The following is a 22,139-nucleotide window of genomic DNA, read 5'->3' as shown; positions in this document are numbered from 1 at the left end:
TGTCAAACCTAAAACGTCAGAAAACAATGTAGAAAGGGAAATATGGCTTTCATGTTTTTCTCGTATTAAGCTGAGGAATGTAACAGTCTGCTAATTGGTCCAAACATCTTATTTTCTTTCTGCAGGCGTGTAATTCAATATCACAAGCTTCATGTTCATCATAATTTATTAGCTTAATCTGTTTCCATTGCATATCACATCACATTTTTTTTTACTGATGGTAATACTAGAATTTCCCCGTTTTCTAATGTTAGGTGGGTACATTGAACATGTGTTGCAACAGGGTAGGCCCCAAGGTCAGAGGGGGGGGCCCAAGAACAGCTGATTATGTCAGTCCACAGCGATGACAATATTGTGAGAACCCCCATCATCGCAATTTTAGAAGTTTGGTTGAAGACTAGAACATCTAAATGTGTGTGTATGATGTGTCTGGGAGGGTGGTGGGAGTTTTCACTTAAATTGTATTATTTTAGCACATTTATGTCTATTCACATTATGCACTTGTTTATATTTTTGATAGTAAAATAATTGTTTAAAATTGTAATGATAATGATATAATGGTTTGGTATCATGAGTTTCTTGAGGGGTTCCTTTTGCCTGGGCTCCCCAAAGTCCCTTGAAACGCTCCTGGTAGAAACACATTTATAGTTTAAGCTAGTTCCTGCGAACGTTTACATTAACTTTTGCTGCTAGTTATTTAAAAGCCATTCAGTGCTGACACACGAGTTGAGAGTGATTGTTCACTACAGACCTGCAGACACTGATCGCAAAAGAACCAGTCTCAGCTCATAGCTCTGGTTCCATAGCTGGAAAAAACGGTTCCACCGCTGACTTCCCTTTTTCCTCCAGAGCAGCTCTGCCTCAGAGAAATGTCAAACTAAATCTCAAATCTGCTGCTACAACATCCCTCCTGCTCTACTTTGTTGCAGATGCACAATTACCTGCTACAATTGAGCTATCACCCCCCTCCTTCGCCGCCCTCCACTCATCCAGTCTCTGAAAATGGCTACTAGAGAATCTGGGCTCAGACAGCGAGCGTCCCCCCCTTTTTGTTCATATGGATCAACATTCCTGCGGGACGGCTCTGGTCCTGTATTTTCAGGGTCCGCCTGTTGTGTGGTTGCTAGAGAAGCCCCTGAGGACAGGGGCCGGGGTCAGGGGTCGGGGGCTGTAGACACTGCTGCTAGAAACTGAGGTACTCGGAGTTGACATGTCCTTAGTGCTGTCCATGTGGGGTCTTTGCACTTCAGGACAGAAAGGGAGAGGTTCAAATAGTCTGGTGTGTTGTTGAGTGCTTGGATCATGTTTGTACAACTATACACCCAGGTGCCATTGTTAGCTGAGACCCCCTGTATTTATACTGTGCAGATATATAGCAGGTAAGATAGATACAGAACAAAAAAGAATGGAAATCACAACCACGAAAAAGTGTGTTTGCAATGGACCTGTTTCAAGGCAAGGTGGCTGGCTAACACCTCAACTTGTGATCAAGAGTACAGAGGAGAAAGTCAGCGAAAACCGAAGAAGAAGTAGTAGAAGTTGCTACCGAGTATAAATATCCACCAAAGCCTCCTTGATTCCTGGTGTCCCTCAAGGCCCAAATGGAAAGGCCGTGCCATCCCTCTGCGTGCGGGTCCGAGGATTTGGAGGGTGGAGTCGAGAGTCCGTTCACAGTGGAGTAACAGTATAAAAGCAGGTCTTTGTGCTTTGTTCGAGGGCCGAGTCAGACACCACTGAGATGTTGTCAAGTGTGAGGGTGACACAGGTGAAGGGATGAGGGGATAAAAGGCTGCTCCGACACCCGCACTGCTGCAAAATGAATTAAAAACAAAGTCTGACTCAGAGCCCTTTTTTTTCCTTCTTCTTCTTTCATCGCCAGGGCAGCTTGTTTTACACAGGAGGTTGTTCAATTGATCTGTCCAGATTCAAGTCAAAAAACGCAGACTGCTGTTTCAAGGTTTCCAGTGTTACCGTCCTCCGAGGATAGAATCTTTGTACAAAGTAGTGACTCATTGAAACAACTGCACTGTAAAACTCTTGTCATTTTTGTTTCAATCACACCAAAAAAAGCTTCATCAGCTACAAAATTTTGCTCAACTTTTATCGGTCCAAAACAAAAAAAGAGATTCTGCTAAATTTGTCACAAAACATGCAGTATCAACAAAGTCTGCCAGTCGTATGTGAGTATTGCAAGTGAAGGTGAGGGAGACAAAGGATGGCGTGTCAGTACGATAAAAACATTTTCTTTAACAGTATGCTCTGCAGCTTTTCTGCAGATTTTACTCCTCTATTTACATATCTTTCTCTCTCGCCGTCATATAATATATATATATGGACTGTAAACTGTTTTCAAAGGAAACCACCACATATAGCTGGTTAGGCACGTGTAGTTGGCTCTAAAGAGGAAATACAGAGAGGGGATACAGCAGTATATGTTGTTCGAACCACACATAGATATACAGTAGATCTAAGGAGGATCATACTTGGCAATAAACACTCTTGCCAGTTATACCCTGTGAACCTGACCCAGCACTCACAAACTTAAGATAATAATCATTATTTAAAAGTCTTTTTCACATATACTGAGTCTGAATATGCCACACAGCTGAAGTTTCACACAATGCTATAATCTATCATAATAATAATACTGTAGTATTTCACATTTGATATATGCTTCTTTTTTGTACATATACTGTACTCAATAGTCTCTACTAATCTAGAAATGTAGATTATATTATAAAATATACATCTCCCATTAAAATATCCCATTTTGCCGACACATTCCATCCAAATTTTTAGAAAAAGAATTAAACAGGTCATGCTTAAACATTTTTGTGTGTGTGTGTTTAAAATGGCTGATTTGGACTCGTTAGTAGTCACTGGGCCTCGTCACATGTCCCATTATTACACGCAGCCCGTCCACATTCGCACCACATACACACCGGCCTAGTGCACAACATCCATACAAAGCACTTAAATAGGAAACACGCGTTCTGACGCACATTGTGGAAATGAGACCCCTTCAAAGCTTTTTAAATCATGCTACACTTCAGTGGGAACACCGGGTGTTACGACTTCAGGAAGTCTAGTCAATAAACGAGGGCAGTACAGGAACACATAGTGCAACAAACATTCAGTGTAACTCCATTCACAACAAGGGGTACTTAATCTCAGCAATACACTATCTAGTTGCTTCCTTTCTATTAAATTCACAACCAGTGGTTTCCTCTCTGTGATGATTCTTTGGAAAGGGTACGGAGGGAGCCGCGCACAATGCGACTCCTTTTGTTTTATTCCCGTCAGAGAACTCATTCCGTCTCTCATCAGCTGTATGTGTGTGGTTGTGTGTGTGTGTGTGTGTGTGTGTGTGTGTGTGTGTGTGTGTGTGTGTGTGTGTGTGTGTGTGTGTGTGTGTGTGTGTGTGTGTGTGTGTGTGTGTGTGTGTGTGTGTGTGTGTGTGTGTGAGAGAGAGGATTGTACTTCAAGTTAGGCGAGTGGGTTCAACCCAGGACCTTGGCAGCTCACTCCTTCTTGCTTAGTGATCTACCGCCTTCTTAATTAAGTAAAAAAAACACCACAGGGGACGTCCACTCAAACAATATTCATAAGAAGAAAACAGGAAGGAGTGTGGGGAAGGGAGAGAGCTGAAAAAAAGTTACAACAAAGAAACTGATCTTCTTTCATGGCTGTGTCATCAGGGCATCTGTTAATTTCTGACTGAAGTGGAAAAAAACGCTCTACGCACCACTCCTGTAGGTTTGGGTCCACGTTTGACCACTTGGTGGTGCTATAGTCTCACAGTGAAGTAGGGGCCTTGCCAGTAAAGAGTCCTGAAAAGCCACCAAAATAAAATCCCATAAAAATACCCAGTAACCCCCCGACCCTGAAACTTCAGAAAGACTACGTAAAGAGAAAACTGCAAAAAATTTTCCCCTCTTTAGACTGTGATGCTCTCTAGTTGTCAAGGCTGTGATTCTATACTGCAAGAGCTCCTTTTGGCAAACATGAGTGTCCACACTATGTACAAATAGCACTTGCACATTCAAACAGCCTCACGGCTGAATGCTAAGAGTGGTCACATGGGATGCGGATGTGGGGAATGAAGGAGAGAAACGGAAAGTTGCTTCGTATTCGTTGACCCAGGGCCTGGGTGGACAGATGGCACCTGGGTGAGAGGTGACAGCTGCGGGAGGCTCACGGTGTTTGGAGGATGTTCTTTGAGGATTGAGGACCATCTGACGTCAACAGCATATAAACTGAGAGTGAGAGGGTCAACCGTAGTGGTAGCATCGATGATTCATCTCGCTGTGATTTACACAAACGCAATATGGAGCTAATTCTGCTGCAGGGATCCATACAGGGAGATTCTGCCAGAGGTTTTGTGCCTGTTAAGCCCTTTATTTTCAGTGATGGAGAAGTGCTAGGTGAACACGCACAGGCATGCTACTACTGCGTGGACCTCTGCTGCCTATAAAAATGGACTGTTTGTTGGCAAAGTAAATGAAAAAAATAAAGAAATCCAGAGAGTTAAAAAGGTCTGTAACTCAAATCTGCTAGCAACCATGTCAGGTCTAGGCCTCTGTGTCCGCAACATTTTCAAGACACTAAAATGGCTGTCATTGCTTGTTGAATGAGCAAGATATTGGCATTTGCAGATGTGAGAGAATGGAAATGCAGAGGGACAGCGAGCAGATGACCCGCACCAGATCCAAAATGAGGGGCAGGTCTGTTTGAGGTGAGTGAGGGGGGTGGAGAGGGAGACACCACAGTCCTTGTGTTCAGAGTCGAGTCTGGGCTTCGGGGATGTAAATCTCGATGCTGTCGGCGCTCTCCGTGGCCGAGTTCTGCCTGAAGGAGGCAGTTCTCTTGGTCTGCAGCAGCCTCCTCCTCGCTTCCGTCCTCTGACGATCCCCGAGGTCCAGGGACTTCTCCCTGATGGGCAAGGTGTGTCCGCCCACACGAGGCACCACCAGGCCCCCCGACCCACCTCCGCTGCCCACGTCACCGGCGCCATCGGCCCGGAGGCTGCCACTCACGCCACCGGCTGGCTTCTTTGGTAAAGGAGGAGGAAGCTTCTTGTCCTCCTTGCCCGTCGACGTAGAGACATAGATTTAACATGTGAACAGACAGTGGATATTTTTGTCGGGTGGTGAGGAAATGGTTTTGTAAGGAGGCACAATAGGAATCCCGTGGCAAAAAGGTGGAGATATTGGGGTAGACAAGGAGAATGAGAAACCAAAGGAAAAAAACGAGAGGAAGAGTCATGGAACAGGACATTACAAAAAATAGTTTCCCAGCATGCATTGGCATCAGGTCACATAAAAAGATATGAAATGGGAAAGGAAGAACAAAAAATAATGTAAAAAAAACAAGAAGAAAAGGAGAAACAATTGTTAGTCTGTTATCAAGAATAATGTAGTTGATCAATGAGTCGTCTAACCTTTGTAACAGACAAGCAGCAATAAATACAAAAATTAAATTATAGTTAGAATAATTTCTAGCAGTTTAAGACTTTTTAAGAATTCACTTGGGCCGCTCCACCCAGCTCAGCTCAGCTCAGCTCAGCTCAGCTCAGCTCAGCTCAGCTCAGTTCCTCTTGCTGTTCTGTATATTTGCAGCTTGCAAAGGCTCGGAGGGCACGGCCATCTGCGCTACTCTTCTGCACATTGCCATCCTAGCTCTGGGGGATTGTTGAAGGGAATGCTGGGCTGTTTGGATCCCCGGACGTCTCACCTTCTTTTCAGGTGGGAGCCTCCAACCAGAGTCCTTGAGCCTCTGGAGGTCCTGAAACCTGACCCTGACGTCCTCTATGTTGAGCTGGAGCAGGTCCCAGAAGCCTGCCAGGTCCTGAGAGGTGGGCTGAGGGTAGGCTGATGGGTCCTGGGCGGGCAGGGGGTCAGGATGTGACATGTGATGGGCGAGAAATGAATAAACAAGGATTTGTTAAAGAGAGAACAATTTTCTTTTGTTTTTGAAGCCAATCTAATTTTAGCCTTTAGCAACAATGAATCTCGGCAAAAAACCACGCACCATGTGTAATGTGTGTTGTCATGAGTTTGCATGCAATCGCACACACTCACCACACTTTGTTGGCAGAGGCGGAAGAACTGCTGGACTTTCTGAGACATGAGCATCTGGGCGCTGCCAACTGCATTTCGAATCAGCTCAAGAACTAGGGAGGAAACAGCACATATGTAGTTTCAGAAAATCCAAGAATTGTTCATTGTTCATCTTTATCTCTAATCTTTTTCGATCTCCATCCCAAACTCACTCTCCTCGGGCAGCTCGTTCTCCTCTGCCTCTCTCTCCATGTTCTGGCACCAGCCCTCCATCCTCTCCACTTCTGTCTGAAGGAGGCGCAAGAAGAACTCTCCGTCCCTCATGCAGGGTGAGGCTCGGCCCGAGTCGGGCAGGCTGCGGGGGCCCTCCAGGGACGGTGTCCCCGCCCAGGCTCGCTCAGAGGTGATGGGCAGAGGGGAGTGGGAACGTGGGGGCAAGTGCGGGTGGGGATGGGGCCGCGGGTCTGCTGGGCAGGCCTCGTTGGGGTAGCCACCCTGAAGAAAGTCCTGAGAAAACAGAAGAGAAAACTGTTGGTATTTGGACCGTCAGTAATGTGTTCTGATTAGAAACAGACATTGCTACTACAAACCTTCTTTTCACTGTGACCCTCACCCTGTATCACAGTGATTGAAAGAAGGTAATTACAGCAAATGCACCAAACAATCCCACATTCGGTCACAGATCAAGGTAGACTTTCCCACTGTCGCTTCTATCACAATGTTAGTGACAGACTGTGAACTCACTTTTTGTGGAGAATATAATTACAGCATGATATGAGGTCTGATCATGTGCATCACACATCTTTCCATTGTGTTAGTGTCTTCAATGGCTGCAATCCAAAGTGTCTTGGATTAACCCTGTGTAACCTTGGTTTTACTGAAATTAATTTATATTAAAAGGTTAAGTGTGTAAGATTTAGAAGAAAGGGATCTATTGGCAGAAATTGAATATAAAATATTCCTAGTGATGTTCTAACTAGTGTGTCATCACAAATCGAACAAATTGTTGTTTTATTTATATCGTTTATATTTAAATTCTTTGTATTCACATAAGGAGCGGGTCCTCTCTACGGAGGCTGCCATTTTTTTATTTTACAGTAGCCCAGACTGGACAAACAAAACACCTTTTGAGTTTGTATGACAACCGAAGGCCACCACAGGTTCTCTTTCATGTTTGGAAGGGGAGGGTGACGTGAGAGGTATTCAGCTGCAACATGCAACGTCACCACTAGATGCCACAAAATCTTACACGCTGAACCTTTAATTCGAAAAAAATCATGATTTCTCGTTAAAGTGAGTTTTTGACCACTAGTAGCACTAAAGGGCTGGTTTTAAGCAGGTTCTCCCTTTGTTTATATCTCGTGCACATGTAGGATACGGAGAGGCACAATCACATGGTCAACACCATAGACTGGATGTCAAGATGGACGATATGACAGTTCCCCAAAAGTGAAGCTAAAGTATCTCGATTACCCCCTGGTGGATGGCAGCAGTATAGGTCAAAAGCTGTAGCAGATGGGACATGGACCAAAATGAAAGTACACGTCAGATACATTTTTCTCGAAGATGGTTTCTGTTATTTTAGGTAGCTCTTATCACACTGATAAAGTGTTCCCCTTCTGATAAGTTTGGTTTTCATTAGTTTTATGCTACAACAAAGGAGGGAAATGTCGTGATTGACAGCTAAGACTGAATCACGACTGGACGAGTGCGTGTACCTTGTTACCATGGCTCCATTCCATGAACGCCACTGGCACAGACTCTGGCTCCAAATGTGCAAGATGGCGGCAGACGCGTTGTGCATCTTTATATTCAGTCTATGGTTCAAACCATATTCCTGCCAAAAGTTCCAGTGCTTCCCCTGATTAACATTACATGTTTACTGTCGTCTGCTAAAAATCATCTGAGCAATTTAATCTAATCTAATAGACCACCCTGTTGTTTTATTAGTTTCTGTTTCAAAATGTTTCAAATGATCCATTTAAGCAGGAATTCATTAGTGTAAATGAAGTTTGATGGTGTTTTACCACACTGTCACGATGGTGCTTCATCTTCATTATGTGATATTTCTCCAGACAGATGCTCTGAAGGGAGTGTTTTTCTGGGTGACAGACCCACATAATGAACCAACTTATATTGAATGGATCCTTAAACACTGCTTTTGATTAACTAAAGGTTCTGTTTCATGAATATCCATGAAGGGTATACTGTCATATTTAAAGCCAGCGTTGGTAAATACTGGAAAAGCTAGAGAGCAGGCTAAAATGCAACCGATGCATCACAGCCCCTCCCATCAGCCCTCTTGTCAAAGCTACGTCCCCGAAACAAATGAACCTGCACTGACAGACACCGTCTTTCAGACAAATGTATTTATTGATGGCTATCAGGACACAAAGAGGAAGATAAAAAAGTGTTTGAGAAGCAAATGACCAACCATACTTTTAAGAAGGAGGTTTTCTTGAGAATATTTCTTTCATAATTATTAGAATTAAATGATACAGGTTCATCATTAAGCTTAAATGTCTTGTTTCTCAAGCTCGTGGGGCTGTAACTACTTTCTTTTACATTGTGACCCCTTCACCATGAAAGTTAAATTGGTTCTGTTGTGTATAGATATATTGAAGAAACGTCTTTACAGATGTCTTGCACACCATTGCAGTCCTACCTCTCTGTAGGCCCACTGTCCCTGCGTGTGGACGGTGCGGTGGCACTCCGCGTACTGACTGGCCGACTCGGGCTCCGACGAGTGCCTTTGGAAGGAGCAGCCGAACTGAAGACTCTTATCCTGCGTTGGCACGGCGATGCTGAGCCCCGGGAAGCCCTCAGGGTCCAGGTCGGCCTGCACGCTCGCCGTCACGCTGTTGGAGCGCTTGAAACGGGCCCGCCTGCAACACAGGCCCGCAGCCATCCAGTCACTCAGAGTATTGCATGTAAGAGAAATATCTCTCCGATGCTAATTTTGTTTTCTTCTTCTAATAATTGCACATTCCTGTTTGAGCCGGGACAGTCACGCTGTCACTGCAGTCACTACTACTCACCCGCTTTTTGATAAGTCCTGCTAAATCCTCTGGCATATGACGCAACGCTGTGTGCAAATGTCATGTCAGTGGACTCAGTGATGAGTGTTTACAAGTTTATATCCCACCTCCTCTCAGCCGTCTTTGCTGCGTGATGAGGTGTGACTCAGATTTCTGTCCTATTTCACTCCCCCCACCAACGCCCCACTGTCATCCTCCATGATTACAGGAGGTGGGGGACATTGTTAACAGGTGCATGATCACACACCGCTCGAGGTTTTTTCGGGAGCGTGTGAAGCTCCGAGTGCGCGCGCGTGTGTTTGTGCATCTGACCCGTAAGCGGCACTGAATATAATTAGGAGAAGGGCTGCATCACGTGTGAAAGTCATGTCGAGTGTATGATTTGCAGTAGTCATGGCTACAGTCACTAATGGCGAAAAACAAGACATTCTTGGAACAAAGTGTTACCGAGTTCAAGCTGTGATGTCTGATGAAATGTTAAATGAAATAATAGGATCTAGCCAAGAAATCAACCATAGGTGGCTGCACGGCAGGGCGCTGGGGAGATGGAGGCTTTTTCAAATTACATGTGGAGATTATTCACATAAATTACCGCACGGAGATCACAAGCTCTTGATGAAACCACATATTTTGAAGGGGGCAAAGATGAATTAGCAAACAAACAAAATGCAGATCTTACCTTGTGTCCATAATTAAGGAAAATCAAATGCCACATTGTTATTATTTCCCTACTTTGAATTTTAGTAAACTTCTGTTACCTTTTGTCATCTTCCACCTGGACCCCTATAGAGTGGACCTCTGTCAGAGCTTTACCCTCTCCCTCTGAATCTGACAGGGTCCCCGAGCTGTCCACCTGGAACACAAAAAGACACAAAGCACCAAACTCAGACCGAAGAGCTATTTGCTGAAACACGTGGACTAAAGGTGCCACACACAAGTTCACTTTTTTGGTAAATGTGCTTTTACCAGCACCACTAAAATCTGACCTGAGTTCAGGAGGAAGACGCCATCTCTACGTTTAAGAGTCAACTTAAAACCTTCCTCTTTGATAAAGCTTATAGTTAGAGCTGGTTCCGGTCTTGGACCAGCTCTTAGTTCTGCTGCTATAGGCCTCGATTGTCGGGGGACACATGACACGTGGAGCTTCTTCTTCCTCTTCTCCCTCCTCATCACATAAATGTCTAATCAATACATCTTACTGACTTGACTTCTTCCCTGAAGTCCATGTGCTATATCGTTGCAGATCAGGTATCGCTGCTGCGGCCACATCATGGAGGCATCTGATCGTGGATTATGATTACAACTAGATTGCTTGGATGTACAATATGCCTTCTCACATATACTAATATTCCTGGCCATACCGCTACTACATTACAATCGATATACCTCATGAATGTTGTAAATATTGTTATTTTGTTTATTTGCATAACAGGTTACAACAAGAGTAGAACTGCAGAGATGCTAGCAGGCGAATTTTGCTCCGGAGCCAAGCTAACTGGCTGCAGCTTCATATTTAATAGCCACACATGAGAGTTGAATTGATCTTCTCTCAACTAACTCCTGGCCAGGGGCGATTCCAGGATTTTTAAAAATGAGGTGGCACTGGAGGAGGGGCCCCTGGGAAATCAGAAAACTCTTTCAGAAATAAATACAGTGTTGAAAAATGACTAAGAAAACACTGGGGTGATTTTCACATCTCCTGCCACCTGTTTAGACAGGTTTAGACATTTCCCCAAATATTGAATTATTGCTTTAAATGAGTGATAATATGTTATTATGTTTAAGGGGGAGGGGCAGAGCAGTTTCCTTCCAGTATCCAGCTCTAGTTTCATAGTTCATGCACATAAGCGAATGGCAATAAAGTGACTAACTTACATGTGCCTACATTGTCAGCCCTATGTCAGTGCTGGAGTGATCAGTCAATGAACAGAAACATTAACTTTTTTTTTTACAATTAGTGTTACGAAGCAAATATGATAAACATTCTCTGGTTTAAGCTTCTCGAATGTTACAATTGACTAATTTTGAATCACTGCAACTTGACTTTCTTTGGATTTTGGATGTTGGACATACGAAACAAGCATCTTTGGGTCCTTACTCACCTGTACAGCTATTGATGGACTCCACTTTCTTCTTCCTTCATCCTGCCCTGCAGCTTTACTCAGCACTAGGCTGTTCTGAGGCAGAGAGACTGATTTCCCCAGGCTACCCCCAGCCTTGCCATCCCTCTCTCTGGCCGGCCTCGGTGGCCCCTCCAGAAGGCTGTCAGCTGAGCTGCTGTGTTTGGCTCTCACCCCGACTCCCGGACCCCCTCCGTAGGGTACCAGCTCCCGTGAACCCCTGACCCCGTCTAGGCTCTCTGCCGAGTTACTGTGCTGTCGGGAACGTCCGGGGCCCGTGGCGGTGTAGTAGCCCCCCCTGGAGGTGCGACCCGAGGGTCCGTCAGAGCTGCCCATGTCCACGGAGTTGCTGTGCTGCTTCGGGCGCCCGGAGACCGAGGCCAACTGTCCGCTGCTCTGGAAGTAGGCGTCCTGGGTGGACTCGGTGCTGCTCTGGGCCCGCACCGAGAGAGAAGACTTGGACATGCGAGGTGGGAGTGGGGGAGGAGCACCTTTACGATAAGGAAAGACTGAAGTGTCAGAAGAGTGGGAGAAAGGGAGACAGAGGCAGAGTGGGCAATTAAAAGCAAAACGGGAACTTTCTGAACAGGGAGGAGGGGGAGGTGGATACTTACAAAATGGACAGACTGGAAGGAGAAGGTGAAAGGAGAGATGGAGTGAAAAGAGGGACATTTATTTCGGGAAAAGGAGGTGAACCAAAACAGAGAGAGAGAGAAAAACAACAAAACCATTAAGAAATAATGCCAGTGTGACAAAAAGATTTAAAAAAGCAGCTCACGATTTCTTTTCACCAAAGAAAGTGTGAATTTCAGTGGGAGGCAGAGAGCAAAGGGGTGGAAAAGACAGACATGACAGAGGCGACAAAAGAAAACCTCTTCCCCTGAGCGAACTTAACTCTGCTTCATAGGAATATAAAGCAATTTCCTGAGAGAAATATTAAAAATCTTCCTCACAGCTCCAATCAAACGTATACACACACGCACACACAAATGCACACAGACACACACATATACATCTGATGCTCTGACCTGCAGTGTGTGTGCATACTCGTACGTGGGTGTATGCAGTGGCAGATAAAGGACTTTTCTAAATCAGGGGCGATGAAGGGGCCACAATTTACGGGCCAGTTATATTTCCAACATCCATTCACATTTCCTGATTCATTAAGGTGCAAATTTAATTCATTCCTTGTTTACTGTTAGCTCAAAATAGCTTTAAGCAAAGCCACACATCATTGAATATATAATGTGTTCTTGACAAATGCTTAGAAAATAAAGCTTTGAAAATGTTTTATTTGATTTATTGGTAGTATTGTTAGTAAGTGGCTAGTTTATTTTTTTTTAAAAAAGGATTACTGACAGGACAGGGGAACTTCAGGGGCCAATCAGATTTCAGCTGGGGCCAGTGCCCCCCTGGCCCTACGCCTGGATGCACCCCTGGGGTGTATGTGTATTTAAGTTTGTGTACGGTTCATGTGTTTTTTGACACTTCACAGTGGCTTAAATAAATCTCAGAGGGGATTTGCTGGTCTAAGCTAAAAAAATCCTGTGAGGCACTGAGTGGCCCTGCAGTCAACTGTAAAAACACACATAAGCAAATACACACGCTGACACACTCCCAGATAAAAAACACAGATGAAGTGGATATCAGCGATGTCTCACATCAAGAGTGACGGAGAAGGCGAGGAGGAATGTGAAGGTGCCAGGTAGGGACACAGACGGAAAGACAGAGAGTAAGAAGCAGCTGGAGATGCTGAGCTATCATCGTAATCATGAGAGTTCCTGTTTCCCCATTACCGAGCAGCAGAAACTTGCCATCACACAGGGGAGGGTGATGGCAGAGATGACAGAGGTGACAGAGAACAAAGAGCGGCACAATCACATCCACACAAGCCCATGGGCTTACAGCATGCACACACATACATACAGTACAGTCAACACAAAGGGCTGCGGAGGAGAGAGAGTGTGAGGTGAAAGATTGCAGAGATTGAAGGAAAAGAGAAGGAAAACATTCAAATGGATCCACATACTTCATGCAGCTGTGCAGTGCCTGGCTTGTGTGTGTGTAAGTGTGTAAACTTCTGTCGAGGTAAGCAGGCGCAAGCTGTCATAAAATTCCTTCTCCCACTGTGTCTCCCACCAGGCTCCCACCACACAGAAGGCAGCCACACATTTCTCTGACACTAACACGCTGACTGAACCGCACCACACGCTCACACTCACCGGCCCCGCCCTTGATGCTTCCCTGGGGGCCTGACATGGAGAAGACGGAGAGGCAGTCGTCGTCCTGGGAACAGCCGGCCTGGATGGCGCGGACGTAGCTGTGGCTGCGGGTGCGAAACACGCCCGGTAGATCCAGGGCCTCCACGGCTTGGGACTCCACCTCCCCGAACATGGTCTCACACACTGCCTCAAACTGACGGTTCAATGTGTCCCCCAGCTGGAGCAGAGGAATGAGTAAAGTCTAGTATAGTTAATGAACTCACTGTACGGGATGAGAAACAAATGAAGCACGTGACTGGTTACCTGTGAGCTGGTCAGAGAGCGGGTGTAACTACGAGAGCGGGTGTGGGTTTTGGGCGTGGTCCGGCTGTTAGGGTAGGAATCTGTGCACTGCTTACACGAGTACCTGGATCAAACACATGACACCCAAAATCAACTTTAACCAAGACAGTGTGTGGTGAAACCAGCTCTTATTTCCCACCTAGCTGAAGTTTGATTGTGGCTGCAAAATATCCAAACGTTTGCTTTGCTATTTTTGTCATCAACCACGAATATCAAATAAAATGTCACCGAGTCATGTTCATGTACAACCAGCAGGAGTCATTTTGAGTGTTCTATTCCTGCGTTCCCGTGTCAAAGGAGAAAAACGGAGAAGTACTATACCATACAGTATCTTTTAGAATTTGTTTATCTTGTAAGAAATCATTCTGAACAACAGAATATCGCTATTTCCATGTTGGATACACAGAAGTGCAGTTATGGAAGAAAAAAAACATTAAACATTAATTTCTGTGTCTCTTTTTAATGACTGGACTTTGCTGATGTGATAAAAAGTTTGGATTTGCTGATATTTTTAGCAATTATTTCACTTGTCAACATTGCCGCGTTTCGACCAAAAGTAACTTTAATGTTTTTAATTCTTATTCCAATGTCAGATTGAATATTTTTAAGAATAAAAAGTTCATTGCTCTCGGAAAGGGTCAACTTGTATTATTATTATTATTATTAGTAGTGGACATAGAATGGTAACTACAACCAGCTTCTGGTTGACATTTTCACAACAACATAAAACTATGGCCAAGATGAAGTCCTGCACTGAGGCCTCGGCAGGAGATCCTTTCTAACATGTTTCTGCATTTCATGGATTCAAAGCAAGTGGTTTCCTGTTTGCTTGCAGCATGAGCGTTTTGATTTTTCACACGACTGGAAAAAACTCTTTATCCCAATGAAGCTGTTTTATCATTACATCGGTGGCATAAAATGGTCTGAAAATAATAATCTTCTGAACCAATTGTTCATGAATAGTGCCAACTTACAATAACAACATTAATAATAAACATGACATTTGACCTCTGATCCATGCTGATGGATCGTCGGAAGGCGTCTCTCTGAGCGATCAGGGTGGACTTGGGCGAGGCCTTGGGGCTGGTGTCTGAGTCGACGCTGTCGTCATCACCCATGGCTTTGATGTAGCTGCCGCTCCGCATGCGGCGGCAAGGGATCTCTCCACCGGGTTCGCCCGGGCCGCCGCCACCGTAGCTGCCTCCCCAGTCATCTGAGGGGACCTGAGACACGTTCACATGAGGAGTCATGTGATGAAGTGTAAAAATAAAGAGGCAGGATTGATCTGCCATGTGGAGCAGTCACACTGCCCAGTTGGTTTAGTAAGATTCTCTGTTAATGGATTAAACACAGAGTTGTTACGGGTTCAAAGCAAGTGCATTCTTCAACTGCACCGACTGTTAAGGGAAAAGTTATTAAACACAATGCAAATTAATGTTGATGTCAGTGTTGAGATATTGGAGATATTTCCACTGCCCTGTCGGCAGTTTCTTCCCAATATCTGTTATTTAAACACTTCTCAAAACAGAAATATATTTCATCAATGAAAAATATTTCACACCTCAAACAGAAGGACAGTGATGACTCAGATGTACAGTCCTGGCACACGTGCACACAGCGTTGTAAAGATGGCTCAAGCATGCTCATGCACACGATGGGAACAAACGCGCGCGCGCACACACACACACACACACACACACACACACACACACACACACACACACACACACACACACACACACACACACACACACGTGCACATACAGTCTATGCATATACATGGCACGTGGCCTTAGAGAAAGAGAGAAAGGGACAAAGAGACTTACAGAGAGAGAGAAACTCTGACAGCTGGAGAAACACTGACGCAAAGGAGGAAACGCAGTGTAAGCCAGAAGGCGACAGACAGAGCAAATAAGCAAATACACAAAAGCGTAGGTAGATGAGCAGGCGGACAGACAGGAAAGGCAGGTGGCGTACAGAGAGAGAGACAGATGAACAAGGTGACGAGACAAGAGGCAGGGAAGCAGAGTTGCAGACTTAAACGCACGGAGAGCAGGAAGACGGATGAGCGGACGAGAAGGAGTCTGATGAGAAAACAAAATGAAAACAACACACACACACACACACACAGGGAAAACAACACACAGAGAACTAATAAAGAGCAATGAAATGAAACCATAATATTGGCTCCTATAGTTTCCACTGCAGTCCTTGAGTAAAATGTGTGACTTTTTCATAACTAAGTCATAATGTTAGTCTATTCTTTAAAATGTCATCTCTATCTGGTTTTGTTGCTGGGAGATTTTCTAAAGATCTTCAGATGACACACAGGGAATGAATTTGTAAAATATTTTCATGCACATTCATTTGAGGTGACTTGAGCCATTTTGAGAAATTAACCCCCGAAGAATGTCGTACAATCCAGACTTTCTCTGAAGTTCACCAAAAACTCTCTGGACATCTTCGTCTGTGTTTCTTAGGTGTACGGCACGGCTTCTTCATCCTGAGATATTTCTATTCCTTTTGTAATCTGTCATGTATTAGAATGATGCATCACCGACACACCTGCTCGCTCACAGTGAATTCTGTGGAGGATCTCCTGCTTTGTTCTCACATGGGCTCATTCAGAGAGAAACTCTGGTCACTGGGACATTTGAGGAAGTCACTGGGACATTTGAGGAAGTCACTGGGACATTTGAGGAAGTCACTGGGACATTTGAGGAAGTCACCCGGACATTTGAGGAAGTCACTGGGACATTTGCGTTCTTACATACTGGGACAATGTCAGGAGATCAGTGCAATGTCAGGAGATCAGTGCATGTAAATAAATGCAGCTTTATCTGGCATTTACTTACATTCACAACTTACTTAGATTAACACCATTAAAATGCATTAACTGACTAGACGGGTTAGATGTGGCCAGAATTTGTGACACCCCCCCCCCCTTAAACACAAAAACAATGACATAAATGTGGCTGTAAAAGCTTATAGAATATGTCCAAGTTGTCTCTGTGGGACATTTGTCATTTCAGCCATTATTCATATATAAAAAAATATAGATTAGTGTTGCTGCGATTTGTGTGAGAGCACAGATGAAACTGTTCCAGAGGTAAGATAACCAATTTAATATCCCACTAACAGTCTGCATATCGCGACAGACCCAGCCTTGGAACCTAACCCTAACCTCCACATCATGGCATGTGGCGTCCACATGGAGCTCATACCCCTTTGCTTTAAAAATGTTTGAAACTAATTGCAGGTATGACATCTGAGTCAAATCTGAAAGTGTGTAGGGCTCATGTCTCTACAAGCAACACTTTTAAACAGCAGAGATATACCCATAAACCCAAAATAAATTACATTAGACACAATGAAAAGCAAATTTAAAGCAACACTATGTAACTTTTTACCTTAAATAACATCTTCTAAATGAGTTTGATGGTTCACTGATTTGGAGAATTGTGCTACTTTCATTCCTTCTCCTCAATCCTCAAAGTTATTTCAATTCCCTTTCCTGTGCAACTGACTGATAGTCGCAGCCTAAATGACCAGATTCAGCCCCAGCAAGTTCAAGAATGATGCCAAACTGTATATCAGTTAAAACGACTCCGAAGGCATTAAAAACCAGCAATTATCTTCAATATTTAGCGAGGAAACTTAAACCATCAGAAATTGGCAGCTCCTCTGGTTCAGGAAGCCAGGAATCATGAGGAATTACCACCGTTCAAGTTGAGTTTCAGTCAAGAGATGAATAATTTTTGTATTTTCTCTACAGGAAAACCACTTCATCGCAGGGAAACACGGAGCCCAGCAGAATGAACCACGTGTGGCTGCAGTCAAAATGACATAGTGCTTCTTGAAGTGGACGTTGAGTATCCACACAGCGTTGCTCACAAGTCATGATAGTGTAACTTTGTTAAATTCATGTTTTGGTTTTAAATATGCAGCATTAGAAGGTAATGACAATGTGCATAAATCCACAGATTATAAGAGATTTACAGAAGTTAGTGACCTCAACATTCGGATACTGCGGAGGAGTTCGATATGTAAATGCATGTGTGTGTGTGTGTGTCTGATTTCTTTTCCAGTGTGATAAAAGCTTCAGTTTTTGCAAATGCTGTGAGGTGTGTAGTCTCACACACATGTGTCCATATAAAAAACACCTACACACACTGACTAACACACACACATTGAGTCAAGGCCCCCGGGGGTTGGCATCTAGCTGAGTGTGTGCTTTTAAGGTCATCACTTAAAAAGATGATTCAGCCTAATCTCCCGATCCCCCTGGCCTTCCACTATCTCTCTCATTTTCTCATCCTGCTCTTTCACTCCTCCTCTCACTTTGCCCCGTGGCGATCATCACCTCCTTTATCTCATTTCTATCCCTGAGCTTGCTCCGCTATCTCTGCATCCCTCCACCTTGCTCTTTCCCCCCTCCGTCTACGCCTCTCCCTCTGTTTATGTCTTCATTTCACTTTTGCTCCATATTCTTGTTTTTCTCATTTCTTATCTATCAGACACAGGCCGAGGGGGGAAGAGAGAGGCTTAGGGATTGGAGGGCACCGGGTTCTGATGCCACACATCGTGATTGCCTTTGACACCATGGGAGGAAAAACCTTACACATGTCCAACTGTAATTCAGACTCCGTCTTTTCTTGTTCCTTTATTTTTCACTCTGAGCTGCTTCACTTGAGCAGTGACCTGGTGTAGACTTGTACAATCATGTCAGGGTTTCAAAAGCCACCACCTCAACGGTACTTGTAAATGTACTTGCTTTGTTATGAAAGAAAGTTTTTTTCTTTTTTGCACTTTATACACATTTATTTACAGTTATATAAGTTGTGATCTTTTCCTTGGTTTGTATTTAGGCTAAAATATTGTGTGGTGTGAGATTTGTGTTAGCTCAGCATTTCTGTCAGATGTGTTTTGTTTTGTAATTTTTTACGAAAGACAGTAAAACAAAGTAAAACAAAAAGTAAAATTGTTAAACCTGCAATACATCAATTTTGGCCACACAAAATCATAGGAAATAAGTTGCGAACACAAAACATTGGAAGATTGGAAGTGAACTGGAGGCCAAGTCTTTGGAGATGTGATTTGTTTGTAACTATTGATTACTATTGCTCAGGAGTCGATGCTTGTCTTTAAAATAATATCCCCTCAACACACACTCACACTTATCCACATAACATACACACATATTTTACATTTGTATCCGAATTTTATTTTAATTCGGCTATACATGTTGCTGTTTATTTGTTTACTTTCATAGGAAATTATATTAATTTCTGCATGCCAACTTTGCATTGTATAACTTTGTAAAATTGTACCTATATTAAGGCTGCAAAATAAGGACTTTTCCTGCCTCCCTCTGTATTGTAGATTATTATTCATCATGTTTTCTGTGTATTTCTTTATCTGTGTTAAATAAATCTTTGGAGAGTTGTAGGGGTTGGTGATAATTCCCTGAGTGACGGCTTTAACATCTACGTAGTCATCTGATCCAATATTAATGTTAAAATGTTCATAATACCTGCTTTAAATTCTAAATGTGCGATTTTGAGTCTTTACACTCTATCTGCACCAGTCTGCAAAGATATTTCCAGACATTGCTTCACTCTGGCACCTGTGCTGCTGTTTGTCCTGATGTCTCTTCCCAGTGGAGTGGACATGAACAACTCTATATCTGCTGTTTCAGGAATCCGCCGGCTCTGAAGTCATGGATCAATCTGGCTGACTTAAGCACATCCCAAGCGCCGAACAAAATTCTCTCCACACACCGTCGCGCCACTCCTCGCAAAACTGCAAGTGACGCCTGGAGATATGAGAAAAGCTGCAGTGGGGGGAAGTTCATTTCGTGTCCTGAGGTGGGAATGAGATGGTGTAGCCTGAGGCACAGGAGCGAATTGTGCGGGGTTGTGTCCTTTGAAAACACTGACACGCACAGCCCTGCTCTCACTGTCTCTTCTATCAGCAGACCTCAGCTGCGTCTAAAGGACGAGAGTTGGAAAAACACCAGGGACTTCTTTGGCTACCTGCTGTTTCCGTAGAAACACAGCCTGCATGGCAGCTCTACCTCCGCGCAGCTGGAGGTTTGATGGTGCACGTTTGTGTGTGTGTGTACAATTATGTGTGTGCGTGCTCTGTCTCTCAGCTGCCCCTGTAGATACCCTATAAGAACCATTAGCTTTTCATTTTAGGGTAATTCATATAATGAGGGAAAGGGCGAAAGGAAAATAGCACGAGTTAGAGTCAGAGACAGAGTGCAGCACCTGGAAGTAAGAGCTGTTAGGAGAGACATCAAATCATCTCTGCGTGGGTGAGAATCATTGTTTTCTGACTCACACCGAAAATACCAAGACAGTCACTGACAGTGTCGCTCAGGTGGATATTTAAACCTTTCAACCTTTGGCTGTGTTTGCTCATTCTTAACCTGTCACTTCATGTTTTTTGACACGTTTTATGAAAAAAATAAATAAACACACAGCGAATACCAGTGTATGAACCGATATAATATTAAGTTCCAGTGGGAATTCATTGTTTGGATAATCAAGCTTAGGTTGATGCAAAATGTTAGGTCTTGTGGCAGGAATATTTTTCATATTTGCTGCAGGTCAGCACTGAGAAGTGCGCACGCACGCACCCACCCACCCACCCACCCACCCACCCACACACACACACACACACACACACACACACACACACACACACACACACACACACACACACACACACACACACACACACACACACACACATTTAACCTATCATTAAAACTTGTACCTTAAAATATAATGATTTGAGTTATGGGGATTTGCTATTTGTACCCATAAGGAATACAAGTCCCCACTAAATGGGTAATACCTGGACCAAACACACACACACACACACACACACACACACACTGGTTGGTGTACACACACCTGCAGGTAGTGGAAGGTCCTCTCCTTCAGTTTGCTCTCCAGGGGTACAAGGGCTTTATTATAGGCTCCTCCCCTGGTGGACGGGTACACCTCCCTGGCCTGACTCACTGTCATGGCTGACCAGGTGCTCCTCTTCATTGAGTGGCCATGGTGTCCTTGGTGTCCCCCTCCCTCAGGCCCAGCCAAAGCCATTGTGGTACATGCCACGCATTCCGCGGGCGCCGGCCCACCCCCGTGATCCTTGGGCTTCTTCATGGTGAGCTCCTGGATGGCAGCATCAAGGCTTTCGTGTCCACTGGGATACCCCCGTCTGCCTCCGCTCACCAGGTAGCTGCTGTCGCTGTCCAGGTTGTCGTCAGAGCTCCACCAGCCCGCCGTCCTGCTGCGGTGGCGTCTGCCCGATTCGTGCCTCGAGTCTCCACTCTTGCTGCGCTCTCGAGACTTGCTCCTCCTGGTAGAGCGAGACTGGTGGCCTGAGTAGTGGCCTCCACCGTCCTCCCCTCCACTCCTGTGACCTCCTCCTCTCTCACCACGGTAGTCCCCACCTCCTCTTGTGCCGTTGTATTCCCGCTTGGATGGTGCTTCCAGGGAATGGGACTTGGCAAAGAGACGCTGCACGGAGTTGACTAGGTGACGGATGCGGGAGGGGCTTTCACTGCGTTGTTCAGCGCCCCCACTAGCAGTGCGCTGGTACTGCAGCGTGTGGAAGCCATCGGGATGAAAGGGCACCTGCTTCTCAAGCTGGTCAATCAGATTCGGTGGAATGCGGTGCATCTTCCCTCCGTGGCCTGAGGACAGGCACTCCTCACAAGAGTCAAGCGACTGGAGAGGTGGGTGCTGGGAGCGGGGAAACGTACCCCCTCCAGAGTGGCTGTGGGAGTGGGAGTGGGAATGATGCCTTTCTAGTGCCAGAGCTTCGGCATGACCCCCCGGAGGGTAGTACTGGCCGTCGCTGTGACCCTGGTAGTATTCTCTGCCGGGGCCATCACAGTCCTCAGGCGGGCAGTGGCAGGGACCTCCCCCGCCACCACCGGAGGAATGCTGGGACATGCTACGGCTGACATGGTACCCTTTCATAGGCGCCGGGGCGTGGTGGGCCGTCCGGGCCGAAAGGGGGCGCTGTGGGCGTGACAGGGCTGCACCGGTCTCACCTGGAGGCACAGAAGAAGTGAACTTTGAGATTCTGAATCTTGGGAAACAGGAGTGAACATAATAAAACATTCGGCTTATCAGATAATTGAATCTAGTGTTTTTCAGTACTGTTCTGCCTTTATACTTTTTAGATTTAAGATCTAAACAGGCAAAACCACATAATGTACAAGAGAATCCACTCGATTTGTGCGAAAGGCAATAACAGAGATGCAATACCTTAAAGATATGATTCTGAGAGAGTACGGGTATAAATAACTCATTTGATGTTTCTATGCTCTACTAA

At 44.9% G+C, this 22,139-nt stretch overlaps 1 protein-coding gene across 1 annotated transcript; it reads right to left on the bottom strand.

Annotated features, from left to right (window-relative positions):
• Window positions 1–148: 148 nt before the first annotated feature.
• Window positions 149–21,824, bottom strand: dlgap3 (discs, large (Drosophila) homolog-associated protein 3). The gene is made up of 11 exons (XM_035183723.2): window positions 20,705–21,824; window positions 14,790–15,004; window positions 13,743–13,845; window positions 13,440–13,656; window positions 11,200–11,726; window positions 9,856–9,950; window positions 8,725–8,944; window positions 6,272–6,566; window positions 6,081–6,172; window positions 5,734–5,880; window positions 149–5,084 (listed from the first exon to the last, which is right to left on the bottom strand). Exons 1-11 carry the CDS (start codon window positions 21,779–21,781, stop codon window positions 4,779–4,781), a joined length of 3,294 nt encoding a protein of 1,097 aa, XP_035039614.2. The 5' UTR covers window positions 21,782–21,824; the 3' UTR covers window positions 149–4,778.
• Window positions 21,825–22,139: the final 315 nt, after the last annotated feature.

The sequence above is a fragment of the Hippoglossus stenolepis genome, chromosome 17, assembly GCF_022539355.2.
Source record: "Hippoglossus stenolepis isolate QCI-W04-F060 chromosome 17, HSTE1.2, whole genome shotgun sequence".
In the NCBI taxonomy this organism is placed as follows: Eukaryota; Metazoa; Chordata; class Actinopteri; order Pleuronectiformes; family Pleuronectidae; genus Hippoglossus; species Hippoglossus stenolepis.
The sequence above is the reverse complement of the archived record's forward strand: the minus strand, read 5'-3'. Positions and strand labels throughout refer to the sequence as shown.